Source organism: Pyxicephalus adspersus, chromosome 12 (assembly GCF_032062135.1).
Source record: "Pyxicephalus adspersus chromosome 12, UCB_Pads_2.0, whole genome shotgun sequence".
NCBI lineage: Eukaryota > Metazoa > Chordata > Amphibia > Anura > Pyxicephalidae > Pyxicephalus > Pyxicephalus adspersus.
Genome location: NC_092869.1, coordinates 27,054,591 through 27,070,688, shown reverse-complemented (window position 1 = coordinate 27,070,688; position 16,098 = coordinate 27,054,591). Strand labels below are relative to the sequence as shown.

At 35.1% G+C, this 16,098-nt stretch overlaps 1 protein-coding gene across 5 annotated transcripts in view; it reads left to right on the top strand.

Moving 5' to 3' along the window:
• Positions 1 to 16,098, top strand: part of SIPA1L1 (signal induced proliferation associated 1 like 1) — a 139,104-nt gene that overhangs the window by 98,368 nt on the left and 24,638 nt on the right. For 4 of the 5 annotated variants that reach the window (XM_072428786.1, XM_072428788.1, XM_072428784.1 and 1 more), the window contains exons 8-13: positions 2,125 to 2,282; positions 3,352 to 3,928; positions 4,906 to 5,180; positions 7,215 to 7,493; positions 8,438 to 8,590; positions 12,796 to 12,920. In XM_072428786.1, coding sequence (XP_072284887.1) covers positions 2,125 to 2,282; positions 3,352 to 3,928; positions 4,906 to 5,180; positions 7,215 to 7,493; positions 8,438 to 8,590; positions 12,796 to 12,920 — 1,567 coding nt within the window. The remainder of the gene's footprint in view (positions 1 to 2,124; positions 2,283 to 3,351; positions 3,929 to 4,905; positions 5,181 to 7,214; positions 7,494 to 8,437; positions 8,591 to 12,795; positions 12,921 to 16,098) is intronic. The other variant, XM_072428787.1, reaches the window with a different exon arrangement.

Below are 16,098 nucleotides of genomic sequence, written 5' to 3'. Positions count from 1 at the left end.
TTCTGGAGAACACCTTGGAATCATAATTTCATGTAAGCAGTTCAATGAAAACTGAGCTTTTGCCTTAAACTTCTCCTTAAAATTGTAGCATGTTTTTGTGTCTGCCGCCTTTTTGCTGTATACCTGCAGTGTTATTATCTATAATGCTGCCTCTGATTGGTAGTCCAAAGAAAACTGGACTCTGCTGGTTCTTCAAGGTTTTTTCTTTATAATGTTTGTGGATCCCCACTTTTTAAATCTCTCAAGCAGCTTATTGAAGGTTCTTCTACCAGTCACCAGGGAAGCAGCTGTGATGTGAGGAAGCAATTTCCTGCAATCCTCCTACCAAGACAGCTGCTGCTACACAGTTTGGAACAAGACTTTATTACAGGCATAAAAAATATTGTTTACTTATACCCCCCATTTTGGTGCATACAAAGGATATAAATCTACTTTGTGTAACCTGTGGGAAAGATCCAACAACCCCATCCACTGCCATCTACTTGCAGCCTTTATCCGGAATGGTGGTATATGAGTGTTGTATAGTAGTTTTAACATCCTGGCCAGGGGACACACACTGTCTTCACTAACACAACTCTGCATTCTCAGATCTTTTTCATTTCCTATCAGGGTCTTTTTGTTTCATTTTCCCTATGCAGTGATGGTGATCCCAGAGAAAAGAATAGTTGGAGGATCAATTGTGGGGGCTCTGAAAGTGCACCACTCCTATGTATAGCCTGACTATGCCCCACAGATAATTTACTGTTACCATAAAAAGGCCTTATTGATTACACAATTATGTATTTATAATTTTTTGGGTAGTTGGGTTTAGTGATGAATACAATTCAATTAAACTGAGTAACCTTTTAAAAATAGGCTGTAATATTTAGAAAATTAAAATCAGAAATATTTTATTTGGTTTTTACACAATAAATGTGGTTTCCTTGGAAACCTGGCATCCTAAACTAGTATCTGGTGCACAAGTTGTTTCGCTATCAAAACTAAAGAAAGCGTTAAACTTGGAGCATTAAAGTCTTCACGCAACACTGCCATTTCCATCTCTATCACCGAATGTACTAATAGAAAAATAGACAATAAAGTAATGTTATATTAAAGGTAATTAAGCAGATCCCAAGCAGTTAAAACAGTCAGCTCCATAGAGAAATAATTACAAGTGCGCTACAGTAAGTGGTTGGCAGCACATGTTGCCATAGGAACGGAAGTCTGAATTCCAGCAGCTTGCTTTATGTTCACAAATAGAATTTACTGCTGGTGAATGGGGGTGGGAGCATTCAGAGTTAATTAGGAAATGTATTATTCATTTAATATAGCATGTTTTTACTTGTTATGTCTATGGACATACATTGTTTATGCCTTACAGAATCAGAGAAGTCACAGACCTTGGTTAGAAGGGTCTGGACGGATCAGCCTTTTGTGTGCTCTGGCTGCCTATGTATACCTGTGTATTGCTGCAATGTCTGCAAGCCTTGAATATTCCTTATTTTTCTTATTTCTGTAAGAAAATGGTAGCTCTTTTTTAGATACTGCCTAGAATTTTACAATAATGTGAGTTTCATTTTAAGGAAAATACAACTTCTATTTAAAAAATCACTTAAAAATGAGCTGTACTGATGCAATTTAAATTTGTTAAGGTCATTTTGAAATGCTAACCAACGGAAACCAAATTCTGGAAGCCGTGTAACCTGGGGCGCTCTTCTTATGCAAATATCTACCAGCTTTTGTGGTTTAGTAACTGATCCCACCCCTCCCTAAATCACCATGAAGCTGCCCATTGTACTTATGGGCTTCATTCCAGTTCTCAGTTTTTTCAGTGCAGGTCCGAAAATGAAATCTGTTATCCAGTTGATATCTTTTCAAACAAAGATACTTTTCATTCCTCCAGTTTTACAAATTAGGCCTATATCAGATTAATGGTTTTGGCTTTTGGGTTTGTTTTATTGATGAATATATTTAGAAGTACACTTTTTTTTTTTATTAATTATTGGGTGTTTCTGTGCTATGCTACTGTGTTATTGTGAATATAACATCATATAAACTATACATGCATTTCGCTTTGGGGTTTTAGCAATACAGCTCCTATTGTGCTTCCTAAATGCCTAAAGCTGTGATTTTGTTTAATTGCAGCTGCTGAGAAAGCGCCACATTGGTAACGATATTGTGACAATAGTGTTTCAAGAGCCTGGAGCCCAGCCGTTCAGTCCCAAGAACATCCGCTCTCATTTCCAGCATGTTTTTGTGATTGTAAGAGCGCACAACCCATGCACGGACTCTGTCTGTTACAGGTACGGATTCCTAGTAAATGGCCACTTTGCATAGCAATTACATTTTTGTATCAACTTCAATGATGTGATCTGTGAAGCACACAATGGCTTTTTTCACTTGTTTTAGCTCGGCTAATAATGGTTTGTTATCACAGGGAATGTAATAAGTGAAGGGTAAAAAGGTCTTTTTTTCCTTCTACTTCTTTTTTTTTTTTTTTTTTTTTTTAGGTCATTATTTATCTGCATTGTACAGTGAACTGTGATGTGCTGTATACAGTAACCAATGACAGATCAAATTTCAATCTTCTCAGTATCTAAAATCTATTATTAGGTTATTTTCTTAATTATTCACATATTTTTCACTTTTCTCACATAAAGCCCTTTGTAGCTTAGTTTATTCTGAGATTTTATTTTATTACTACAAAATTAATAAAGGTTGTACGTGTCTCATTTAAAAATATCAGTCTCCTAATATTCACTTGTTTTTTTAAAGGTTTTAAGTACACCTTTTTTATCTGCTTGTAACAAGCTATAAAACCCCATCTACCCAATAGCTGGTATATAACAATTGCAAACCTATAGAGTAGCGAAATATCCAGTGTTCAAATGGATTAAACTTGTTAGTGTGCTTTTGCCATCTTTTCCCAATTATATATTCTGCGGCTTTGCTGTTATGGTACCCATAGATGATATTCTTAGGGAGACTGATTTGGGCTATTTCTGATGAAAGAGGCAGAGTGCCTTTGTACATATCTATAGACAAACACACTTGCAGATTAATCAACTGTGCATTTTATAGACATGTACATTAATGTGATTTTAAAAATAATACCCTTTACAAAAATTTTGGTTTAAAGCTAAAAAGGTATTCTATTTGTGTTTTATGTTATTGTATGTATAATATAATATTACATTTTAAAAGAAAATATCAGCAGTTTTTGGTTGCATTTTAGGATGCAGTCTGTTTACTTGTACTCATTCATATGTGATTTGCTTTGCTTTTGTATTATTTGGGGTGAATAAAAGTAGAAAATGCTTTATTTTTATTCTTCTTTAAAATAGACTTGATGCCCTCTTTTTCATTTTGCAGCGTTGCTGTCACACGGTCAAGAGATGTACCTGCATTTGGCCCACCAATCCCCAAAAGCTTTACTTTTCCTAAATCCACAGTGTTCAGGGACTTCCTTTTAGCAAAAGTAATTAATGCTGAGAATGCAGCTCACAAGTCTGAAAAGTTCAAAGCAATGGCAACGAGGACCCATCAAGAGTACCTGAAAGACCTTGCAGAAAAAAATGTCACCAACACGTCTATTGACTCATCTGGAAAATTCCCATTCATCTCACTGGCCTCAAAGAAAAAGGAGAAGGCAAAGCCTTATTCATGGGCAGAGCTGTACAGTAGTGGAGCAATTGTTTGGGGTGTGCAAGTTGAAGACTTTAGTAATGCTCTAGAAATTGATTGTCTTTTGTGCATTTCAAACGAAATACTGGCTTTGATTGATCAAGAAACAAAATGTGTTATTTTCAACTGTTCAAGCCGTGATGTAATAGGATGGACGTCCAACAACACAACAATTAAAATGTTCTATGAGCGAGGGGATAGTGTGTTCATAAGAAGTTATACCCACAACACGGATGATGTAAAGGAGATTGTCAAGAGGCTGGAAGTAAGAAATAAATGAATTGTATGGTTGAAAAGTCAATTTATTTTTAAGCAATTTTAAGTCTCTCTCCAAGTCCCAAAATGTAATATTATACCATGGGAGTGTAATTTTGTCGTTATGTCATGTATATCAGAATGCAGTCAACCTTGTTGACTTTGTGGTCATGCAGCAGATGTAGACATTACATTTATGTCACGACTGGAAAGGCTAGACCAGTGTTTCTCAACCAGGGTTCCTCCAGAGGTTGCTAGGGGTTCCTTGAGCCATGAGCAATTTTGCCTCCCTAGTCAGTTTAACAAACACCAATTATTTTTTTTGGGCTGTCCGTAAGGGTGGCATTTTCCCACTGGCTAGCAATGTGGGAGGGGTTCATCCCAATGACCACAACCCAAATATACTGTGAGATGCAGATTATAGTATTTATAGCATGGGTTACCTAGGACCTATAAGTTTATCCCAAGGGTTCCCTCATGTTAAAAAAAAAAAAAAAAAAAAAAAAAAAATACAGGCCTAGACTCATAATTACTGTTGCAGATATCAGAAGGAGTGAAGGATTTGAAGTTGTTAGATTCTGCACCAAGTTGTAAAAATTAACCCACACAGAATTCTGAGTGGACCTACTAAAAACTTCAAAAGCTTTTTTGTTATGAATGTGTTCTATTTACCATAGAAAGGGGGAAAACAGAGACAATATTGTACAAGAGCATTGACGTGGTAAAATAAAAGCAGTAGGTTTGTTCTTATGGTTTACCAAGTATGAATGCTGTAGGGCACAATGGTTCTTGTATATTTGTGACACATAGATACACAGAATATCTTTTCACAGAAAGACGAAAAGTGTTTAAGACTATGGGCGGTTTTATGCATAAAAATGTATTTAATTATAATGAATCTGGAAGCATTTATTTATTTTATATTTTTATGTGCTTGTCTGAATATCTGATTTACTTTTCATCAGTAACATTGTTTATACATTTCAGATCATCACTAAAGGTTGTGAGACTGTCGAAATGACTCTTAGAAGAAATGGACTTGGACAGCTTGGCTTCCATGTAAATTATGAAGGAATAGTTGCTGAGGTTGAGCCTTATGGTTATGCATGGCAGGCTGGTTTGAGACAAGGAAGCCGTTTGGTTGAAATCTGCAAAGTTGCCGTGGCCACGCTAAGTCATGAACAGATGATTGACCTTCTTAGAACATCAGTGACAGTTAAAGTTGTCATAATTCCACCACATGATGATGGAATCCCTCGCAGGTATTATTTGAGTTTATTTTTTGTTTAGATGGTTAACTTTTACAGTACTGATTCACAAATTTAGAATACCTATCATTGTTTATGTTTGGATAGATAGTGGCTAGCCAAATGTGCAATCTAGACTAATTAGGAAAGATTGTCGTACATAAAATCATGTTCTCATCAGGCAAAGAAGCCCTTCCGTAATGGCTTATCATGGGATGGGGTTGGGGGTTGTTTTCGGTATGGGTCAGCTGAATATTCTCCATATTCCTATGTTTGACAGGAGAGCCTACAGACATAAACCTTTTCAGATAGTAAAGCATATAATATAAATCCTTTCTTTATTATTTGGCATCACTTAGGTTTCAAACACTGCACACCAGACCCTGATGGGGAGAGTACCTATGGTCCTACATTCACTCTGTTTACTAAAACATATAAAAACGTATAAAATGTGCTATCTTACTTTTAGGAAATGTGTGAATAGTCCACTTCAGTTAACTAAATAAACAAATCTAAACTAGAATAGGCTATAATGACACTATAAATTATTGAGTTTGGCCTAGTGGCAGATAATCAAATGTATGTTTTTTTTTTTTTTTTTTGTGCTTAGATCAGTAACAAAACATGGCACACAATAAAAGCATGCAAGAGATATTGGTGTCTTTATCGTACAGTAATACATTATGTTTATTCATAATCAATCTAAACTGTAACATTGTTTCTGTTTTTGTCTGTATGCTTAAGGGAGTAGAGTGGGTATTATAGCAAGCTGTGTAAAACTGGAATCTCCTTTTAATATATGGGTTTCCATGGTTAATCTTTAAAATTTAATGAGCATTTTGGTTTGTGGTTTATTCTCTTGGACTTACTACAAGAATGTTCTTGTGTATCTATCTGACTTTATAGCTGCTGAAGACATTATATCTGATCTTTCTGAGTTATACAATTGTCTTCTCCAAAGTGTTTATGCATGAAAATATGTCAACATCTGTACTCTTATGTAAGAAGCAAAAAACTGTTTAAACTTTGGCAACTTATTTCTAAACCTTTTGCCAAACAACCTCATGGAAAAAAATCAGTTTGCAACTGAAAGTACCCATATACTTTATCAAGACTGTGGGGTCATGCAGTGCAGAGGACTGTGTGATGGGTATTGCTTTGGGCTCCAACCACAGACTTAGTATCCATCCTTCTAAAGGACTTGTTATATCATACACTTGTGCAATTAAGAAAAGATAATCTATCATTTAATTTTAATTGCAACATATGTCTAAGTCAAAATAAACCTATGTAGTGCATCTCGGTAATCCATACAATTTTTACTTACAGTTCAGTTAAAAAAAGAACAGTGCATTTGCTACATCGAAATTCCCTAGCAGTATCATCCATTTCTACCTTGCTGTTCTTCAGAAAACCTTCTTTTCTGCACTTCATTGTAACCTAAGGAGAAGGTTTTGTAGTTGAAGTAAACAGGGCAGAGTCATTATATTGGATTTTTTAGCGCAACAGAGATGGGGTACAGAAGTGGTTAGAACTTACTGTATTTGTGGTAAAATCACTGGAAATTGTTTTTGTAAATGTACCATTTTTAAAGTGATAAAACATGAAGAAGTGTACATCTATTGCAAAGATGTAATGCTCAAAGATGATCCTTGATCCAGTACCAACTGAATCAGGGATACAAATTACAGTTGTAGATCATGCATTTTTAAAAATCATGCGGACTCCCCATCCCCCACCCTCATTTCATGAAAAGTCTTTTTTAAGATGTTGAACATAAGTATGGGTTTGTGGACTGTTTCATTCTCCATGTGACTAATATGTGCTTGTCATATTTGAGTGTGGTTTAGGAGCTGCAAAGGTTTGTGACATCTTCAATATGGCATGAAAATAATTGCAGTCGATCGCTTTATAAAAACCTTAGTGGTGTAATCTTTGAAGAAATATTTGCCTTCTACACAGCTAATAGTATATTAAAGGAAAGCACTTATAGCTTATTTTGCTTTGAATCCATGTGTTTTTGAAAATGTATTTATTTTTTTAAAATAGAGGTTGCTCAGAGACGTATCGCATGCCAACAGTGGAATACAAAGTAACAGAGGGGATCCCATATGAGTTGAAATTCCCTTTCAGGAACAACAACAAATGGCAAAGAAATGCAGCCAAGGGGGAAGCTGCTGGGCTACGACAAGTTCCTTCTCAGCTGCAGAGCCCTGTATCATCAAGGGTCTCCTCTGTTAAAGGTGATTCAAAAATACAGACACCAGAACGCTCTGCAAACATTCCACGGAGTATTTCAAGTGATGGACGTCCTCTGGAGAACAAAAGGTAAGATGCTAAAACAAAGATACCTTTTTGCTTTTTTTCCTAATATACCCAGGCATAACTCTCTAAAATACCATAGGATGTCCCCCACAACTTGGGTTACTGCAGATATTTTAGGGCATGCAGGCGAAAATCTTGGTGTGGTACTAAACAATTCTGACATTCAGAAGTGGTAATCATTAGTATGTTGTCACATCACAGAAATATCTGTTCTGTTAATGTGTCATTAAAAACCAGGATATTAACTGAAATGCAACGGTGAGATTGTTAAACTATAATGAAATTTCTTTGTAACATTTGCATATGAATGACTGGAAAGCATCTATAATATTCAAACCTACTACCCAAGACTCTAATATATCTGTAAAAGTTTAATTGTTACCATTTCCTCTAAATTGAGCTGCAGAGTTATTTATGAGTAGGATGAACTTCCATAGCATTTTGGGAAGTGATCCATTTTTTATGTTAAAAACTATGCGTCTGCTTATCAAGGAAACTGTACTGGTGAATGAGCCCAGCTATCGTAACAGACCGTCAAGTAAATAAATATGACGTATTTAAGAACAACAACCGGGATTTATTTTAAACAACTATTTCAGTCAAAAACGCCTAACTCCAGTTTAGTTTTACTGTGCGACAGTTGAGCATTCGCACTAAAGTTTATTAGAGTTGCCAAAAAATGTAAAATACTAGACTTAACACAATGGCCAGCCTTTAGCAAGAGTTTGATGTTCCCATAAATTGTCAATGAGAATCTGTTCATGAATTGCATAATGTCTTCACTTTATTTGTGAATTTTACTACATTTTTCATTTTAAATCATCTTCTTGAGTGCATGTGTTTCATGCTATCCTTTTCTCACTTTGATAGTTGCTTCTGTCTGTTTGTGGCTGGGAAAGCTCTGTCATACTGTGTTCAATAAATCTGTCTTATTTGGTTTAAATAAGGCTGTCTCCAGGTTCAGAGATTTATGTCTCTGTATCTTCTGTGGCTCTTGGAAGATCTCAGCAGAGTCGTAGCTCTCCCAGCAGTCTTTCTACTTCCAGTGATACCGGCTCCAGTGGAGGCTCCCAGCGCAGGCAAAAATCCATGCCTGAAGGGTATGTCATTCCTCCATGTTCCACACTGTAAGCATTAGGATTTGTAGGTCCTGGCTGCCTTCTACTTATTGCAAAGTACTTTACTTAAATTTTTTTTTCAGATGTGCTATATTTTGTTTAAATATAAAGAGCCTTTCAAACCTGGGATTATGCAAGTGACAAGGGACAGCCACAGTAAAAAAACAGTTCTTTCTTTACTATAAATGTTGTTGAAGTATGCAATTACTTGTCAGGGATGGCAGAATGTTGCTTAATATAAGAATTAGGTGTCATTACTGCTGGAAGTGGCATTGCTATGTATAAATGGAATTAACTATTGGAGTGATTCATCAAAAAAAATAGTCTGATCGTCAATAGGACCAACAAAGATTTTTTGTACCTGCCATTGTGAGTGTAGTTAGGCCAAGTCTTTGTGTCTTCCCATAGTTTATTATTTGAGAGAAAATCTGTGGAGCATGATGCTTCCAATGATTCAATAGATTAGTTCTGTTTGGTTCTGGCTTTTGTGGTAAAAATGTTTTATTACCTAATAGATTAAGGTATTTGAGTAAGGTTTATGCTGTTTCTGTTTTAACCCTCTTTTAGGTACATCTTTTCTAGTCTGATGGTACTTTAAGAAGTTGTCCATAACAATCTGATAGGTCTAGCAAAGTAGAAACAGAGTGCAAACTAATATTGTGATATTAAAGGCTAGTCAGTATATTTCAAAGAAGTTTTCTTTTCTGATTACATTATTCTTTCCTTGCATTTAGAATTCCATCTACAGCTTACTGCACTGTGTGTTGGTGCCTCATATCATAAATGTACCTATTGCAGTCATTAACATGCATTTCAGCAAAAACTGGCGCATAAAAACCCATGCTATAATGCATTCACTTCATTGGATTGAAAGAGTTGTCATCGGCAGCTCCAGTTGCTCTGATACCATTAACCTGGTTTCCAACATTTGGATTTTGCCACTGCTCAACTGGTAACTTAGTGCTTTTTTAAATTCCTTAACAAAATAAATGCATCTTTGACCATTGTTGGGATTAATCTGGCAGTTATGGATTGTTATATTTTCTTGCTACACTTAACAACAATTTTGATTTTAGTAAAAACTGTAAGGTAGAAAATGAAAAAATTGCTAGAATTGTTTTGATCATAAAAATTGAATGTCAGGTTATAATGACCAGTTATTGAGGAGTCCTTCAAAATGTGTTTTATTTTAAAATAAAATATTGTAAAAGTTTCAAAATATGAAAGGCGAATGTAAACTCCTTAATTGAAGCTTACCAGCCAATTAATGTGTTCAGTCTATTGCAGGTTTGATCTTCTGTTGCTCTGTAACTTTTTGTTCTAGATCAACAACACTCTCTGAATGTCTGTCAGTGCAGGGGCAAGAATATTTCCCCAGAATGCATTGATAGATATTAACTAAATAACATAATAAAGCCTTTCTATTTCTGACAATGGCTTACCTACTCATTTTGCTCAGGTTTAAAAGCCAGATTAGAATGGTGGAGTGTTGCACAGGGACCATCCAAGTGGAGTGGCACGGCACATTGAGCATCTACTACGTATTAGCCTAGGGAATTGAAAGTTAAGCACCTTGCTAACAAGCATAAGTCTTTACATTGCAAATATACATGTTAATGCACTGTATAGTATTCACAAACACACTTGTGCAATAAATAAAATCGTAAAATTTTTTTTTACACTTGTTAGTGAACTTAAAGAGACAATCAATATGTCTAAGCAAAGGAGGTTGCTGTGTCCAGCAATAGCCTGTTTTTGTGAGATTAGATGTAAGTCTACTCATTGCTTTATAATACAATGCTTTTACTATATTAAACATTGGAACATAGAAATGCCCTGTAGTATCTACAGTATATTAAGTACTTTCACTGCATTCTTAAATCATCCACCTAATAGATTTTCCTAAACATTTGTTTTAATTTCTCTGCAAAGCCTCCAACCTGCAGTGTGATTACTTTGTTATAACTGGCTTGGTGATCACATATTTGGGACCACATAAGGGGGGATTGTAAGTGATAACCTTGACTGATAGCAGCCATGTAAAGTGTGTTGCTAGCTCTCAAATGTTGGGGAAAACACTTATAAACACATTCAGCACTGTGCATTTAATGTTCAACACTTATACACAGATAATGGACAGGAAGAGGTCAACAGAATAAACCCTTTATCTTTAACCTAATTTTAATATTTTGGTTTGTGTTGTATTCCAAAGTTATGCAGTGGTTGGGACTGTTTGTTGTTTTTCGCTGTATTATTTTATTACAAAAGGATAGCTTCTAGAGTTTTGTAAAAAAACAAAAAAAAAAACTTTTACCCATTTTCATACACATACAAAAACATTGTAATCATTTTTAAACAACCTGTTGGTTCCTAATAAACTGTTTCAAAAGTGAACACCTAAACATGTTAAAAAGGTTGATTGATTACTACAAAATATTCAGACTCATTGCATCCTAAACCTTTGTTTCCCTTTCTAAATTGTTAAGATGCTGGGCTGTAAAAGATTGCAGGTACAAGTCACTGACCCATATGTTACGGCATGCGGGAATGAGCAGTGATGATCTCAGATCCCTCTAGAGAGTGACCACTTATCATGTTACCAGTGATTCATATTAGCACCCAAGGTCACATCAGATTATGCAAACTTGCTGCTTCCTGGAAAAAGTTTTAGGCCCAAAGATGTTTGTTGTAAACTGTTAAATACTATATTTGTTCCTTATCCTGCACTTTAAAAATAGTTTATGGTGTTATTTAACACTCAATCTTCAAACAAAAGAAAAAAAATCAGTTTTGGGAGGGCATACCCAATTATGTCAAACACACGTTAGTGAATTATGACAGAACAACTTCAGAAATCTTTTTATATGAGTTTTTAACTAACCTATTATATTTGACAACTTTACATTCAAGGTTATTATAATCCAATTGTGGTTAGATAAATGTTCTTTTGCACCTAAACATTGTGCCATGCTGGGTAACACACCCACTTGCAATTGATTTGCGAGGCTGTCCTATTTTATTCTTTACCAAGACTACCTTTGTGTAGGCATAATATTTTCTGCCCAGCTAGACATTCTGCAAATTTGGGGATCAGCTCCTTTTCCTATTTCATAGTGATTAGAGAAATGGAGGACACAGTCTGTGATGGTGTAGAATCGAGAATAAATTTAGTAGAGCAAGAAATCACAGCAGTGAGCCCATCTATGTAATGAATGACTTTGACCACAGTGTCATATCTCAGGACCCAAACAGGTGTGACAAAGAAATGTGTTGTGTTCTTGGTAATAATGGTGTGTTTTCTTCACACAAATTATGTGCTGTTATTCTCCAGCATTGCTGTTGATTGCCTTGGCAGATGGAATTGTGCAGAGAAGATCCCTTATTTACCATTCAACAAAAAATGTTTAGAGATACAGACAAGAACAATAAATATATTAGGCAAAATATTTTATTATATTTATATGTGTAGACAAATTAGGATTATTGCTATATATCGTACATAATGCAAAACACTAATGTTCAGCTTTTGCCAGAGGGAGCTCTTGGTGACCAGATAAATGGTCTGGTTGTTTCCATTTTCTATTTACAATATCACAGATGAGAGAATAATGTATACCCAGCCACAATAATAATATGTTTTGGTAGTGGTAGTGCTTTAATTAAACAGGTAAACCATGTGACAAAACAAAATTGGCCACTTAACACAGTTCTTCACTTGTGATCTTTATATATCAATAATGCTGCCCCTTAGGTTGCTGTTATAAAGCCAGTTTGAGAATCATTTGGGACTGGCTTGTTTCACAGCAAAATTTATACTTTAGATCAAATCCATCATGCTGAAAATCTCATGGTACTTTTGTTTATTACCTTTCCAGTATAATTTAGAGGTCATGTTAGGGAGAATAAATTAGCTCAATTTAGTTGATTTAAGAGTCTCCATCGGCTGTGTGATCTATAAAGAAAAAAAAACTTACTAAAAGACCAGAGAAACTGAGTCAGTTTAACTCTAATATATGTTAAAGTCAAAATATTAGTTTTAGGGCCTGTTTAAATTGTATCAGTTTCAAATGTTTCTGAGATCATTCAAATGGACAAAATCCTGTTGACAAAGGTCTTTAGGGACAGACTTTTTAATAAACTTTATTACCTATATATCAATAACTTTATGTATCTTCTCTTGTTGACAGGTTTGGAGTTGGTCGTAGATCACCAGCTTCTATCGACAGACAAAACACCCAGACGGATTTGGTGTCCAGTGGAAAGTCAACCCCAAACTGGCAGAGAAGTGAGGACAATGTTTCTGATCAAATAGGTATGCTTTGCTTGGTAAAAACAAAAATATTCTATATATATTTTGACAAGTGACCATAGAATTACAATATTTTACTGTCAACAGCTGAATATTTACAATTTGTTAAATAAATACAGAATATTTTTTGTTTTTTTGTAAAAGAAAAAAAAAATGTCACACTATATTTGTGTAAGGAGCGGAGCCATGGTTCCCATTCAGGCTGAACTACTGACTTGTCTGCCTTTGTTTGCTCCACTAAATGCAAAAGGGAGATTGAAATTGATAAAAAAAAGAAAAAGGTTTTGCTGCTTGTTTAGGTGACTGCATCATCAAAATCCACAAGTAATTTCTGTACTTGATGAAATATTGAAAAAAGTGCAGTTACAAAATCTAGGGACAGGTGAGCTGCTATATGTTAATTTTCTTTTGTTCTTAGGTTTAATTACGCTTTTTGTTTTGCTTAGGCAGTTAGGAATATGACAGTGTCAGTATTCTCTATATGCAGCACATATTGCTTATTATACCTGTGACCTGCTTTTAAATACCACCTTAACAGTTTTAGATGGAATCAACTCTCCACCATCAATCACTAAAAAAATCAATAGTTTTGGGAGGAAAGAAACATGTCATAAGTACTTAAAGTAAAGTTCAGCTTTTGGTACAAACCTCAAAAAAATGATTGAAAACATTAGAATTAAGGTTACTGTTATTTAGTCATGGCTTGATAACGGTTCCTTTGCACCAAACCGCTTCCTTTCCCCAAATTGGATATATCTAATACAGCGTCGGGGAAAAATCCCTGTATATGTGATTCAATATGGATATCTAGATATATCTTGCCACATTTTTAATTTCTTTTGGATATCTGCAAAATGCATATTTTGCATTTACCAACCGATAAGATCATCTTTCTCTTTTATCAAAACAGTATACCGTGTAAATATTGTTGCACATACATTTGAAATCTAAACATCATGTCCTGAGGACAACTTTTATAAAACGTCTTTAGGACTAGTTTGCATTTCTATTACATTTTTACAATAAACTGTCAGATGGGGTAAAATATTAGCTGAATAAAGCAGAAGGGGATGTAAAACTGCATTTTGTGAATAGATTTGTGTTCTTTTTTTATTAAAGCAGTTTCTGCTTCATGAATGCAATCCATTACCATTCAATCCTTCCCTTACATAGGAGTTTTAGTTTAGTATATGTTTTTTTTTTTTTTTTCTTCTTCTCTAGGAAACAAAAAAAAAAAGCTAAAAAGACTAATACTGTCTTTGGGATAATTGAATGGTGTTGATGTGCTTTGCTTTCCATTTCTTTTTAAGTAAATTATATTCATAGCATGGTATATGGTAGCTAATGAGCCATTGCTTGTGTAACAACCCCCCAAGCGGTATTCCCGAGTCTGTCTCGGGGTAGATTTTACATGCAAAAATCAGTATTCCCTAGTCAGACTCTGGGTACCTAAAAGCAGTATAAAAACCCACTTACGTTGTTCTGTCGCTGTCCCCCGGCCTCCTGCTGGTCCCCGCAGGTTTTGAGGACACGCCTACCTCCTCCGATCTCCGTCCGCGAAGTGCAGAGGCGTTCTACAGAGTTTCCCGATGACATTGATGCATGCGTCCGTGCAGCCGGGACTTAGCGACGGGAAATTCAAATATTTTGTATTGAGATTACAGATACAGATTTTTTTTTTAAAGTTTTTTAAATAAAACAACTATTAGACATGTGTCGGTGAGTTATGCCTAAGAATTATAGGCCTACACTGTTAAATGAATTTCCATGCAAAAAATGGTACCGCTTTTTGCATGGAAATACGGCCAGAATCAGACCGCTATGGAGGTTAATATAGGGAATGTGCTGCACATAATCATTTGTATAAGAAAGAAAAGGAAAACCTGTACAGGAAGAAATAGGTTAGCTTCCATTCTTTTAAAAAATGCTTGTCACCATTTGTCAGAGCCTCTGACTGACTTCTTTCTGAATCAAGCAAGTAAAGTTGTAAGAAAGTCAGAACTTCTGATCTACATACTTGTTCCGGACCAGTCACTAGGAACTAAAGCTATTGAATCAGAATCTTTAATGCTATGGCAGCTATTTCAGAAATGACCAGTTTCTTTGCTTTTTCTGGTCCATAATTCAAGAAGTTCCCAAACCTGAGGCAGCCAAGCCACCAATGGCAAAACCTGTGACAACTGCCCACCAAACGTGTCTCGCAACCACATTTCACTTGGCATTATCTTTTATGTAGACTGTTCATACAAATCTTTGCTGGGCTGAATAAGCTCCATTATATTTACCTTATTCACCAATATATTAGCTATACTCTACTCTACTTTCCTCACCAATGGACCGTTCTCCTTCTCCTTAATATTGCTTCAGCATACATCCCAGGAAACGTTATAATATATCATTCTTTTAAAAGGAATAGCTACTTAGTGACCAATAACGTCTGTTAACCCAAACTAACTATTTAAAATAAATCTTAATGAACATACCCCTAAGAATAATCTCAGGTGAAACTAAAACTGTCATATTAGAGACAATCATACTAATCATAATTTTTAATGTTTCATAAAATTAACACTTTGTTCTGGGGGTTTACAGTGCACCTAATTGTCAGTGCTGAAAAATCAGCACCAATAAAATCACCTAAAAGTTTCAAAGGTTTCTAAATGTTTCCTTTGCAACAGTAGGGTTTATTAGGGTTAGGAACTTTACTAAATAATCCTAGAATAAAAAATAGAAAATTTATATAAATGCTTTTGAGCAGACAGATTTACTTCAAAGCCACCTTGATAAAGTTAGATCTATTTCATGATATCAAGAGTTGCTTAGTAACCCATTTCTAGATTGTGAAGCCATCTGTTCAGTTACTGTATGTGCACATTTCAACACGGCAAACCAGCAATTAAGCAGCTCCATAATTTATTTATTCCCTTTTTGTTGCTGATGTTTTGTTCTCTTCAGATTCATTTTTGACATGTTTCTCCTACTGTAATTTTTTCTATATATGTTTGGATATATATATATATATATATATATATGTATGTGTGTGTGTGTGTGTGTGTGTGTTAATAATCACAAAAAAATTATTTACTAATTATTCCTTTAAAAAAAGGAAAATAACATTGACAGTGGATTGTTGATTGTTAAATGCGACTTAAAGCAAAGAGAGAAAATTTTACAAAGGAGC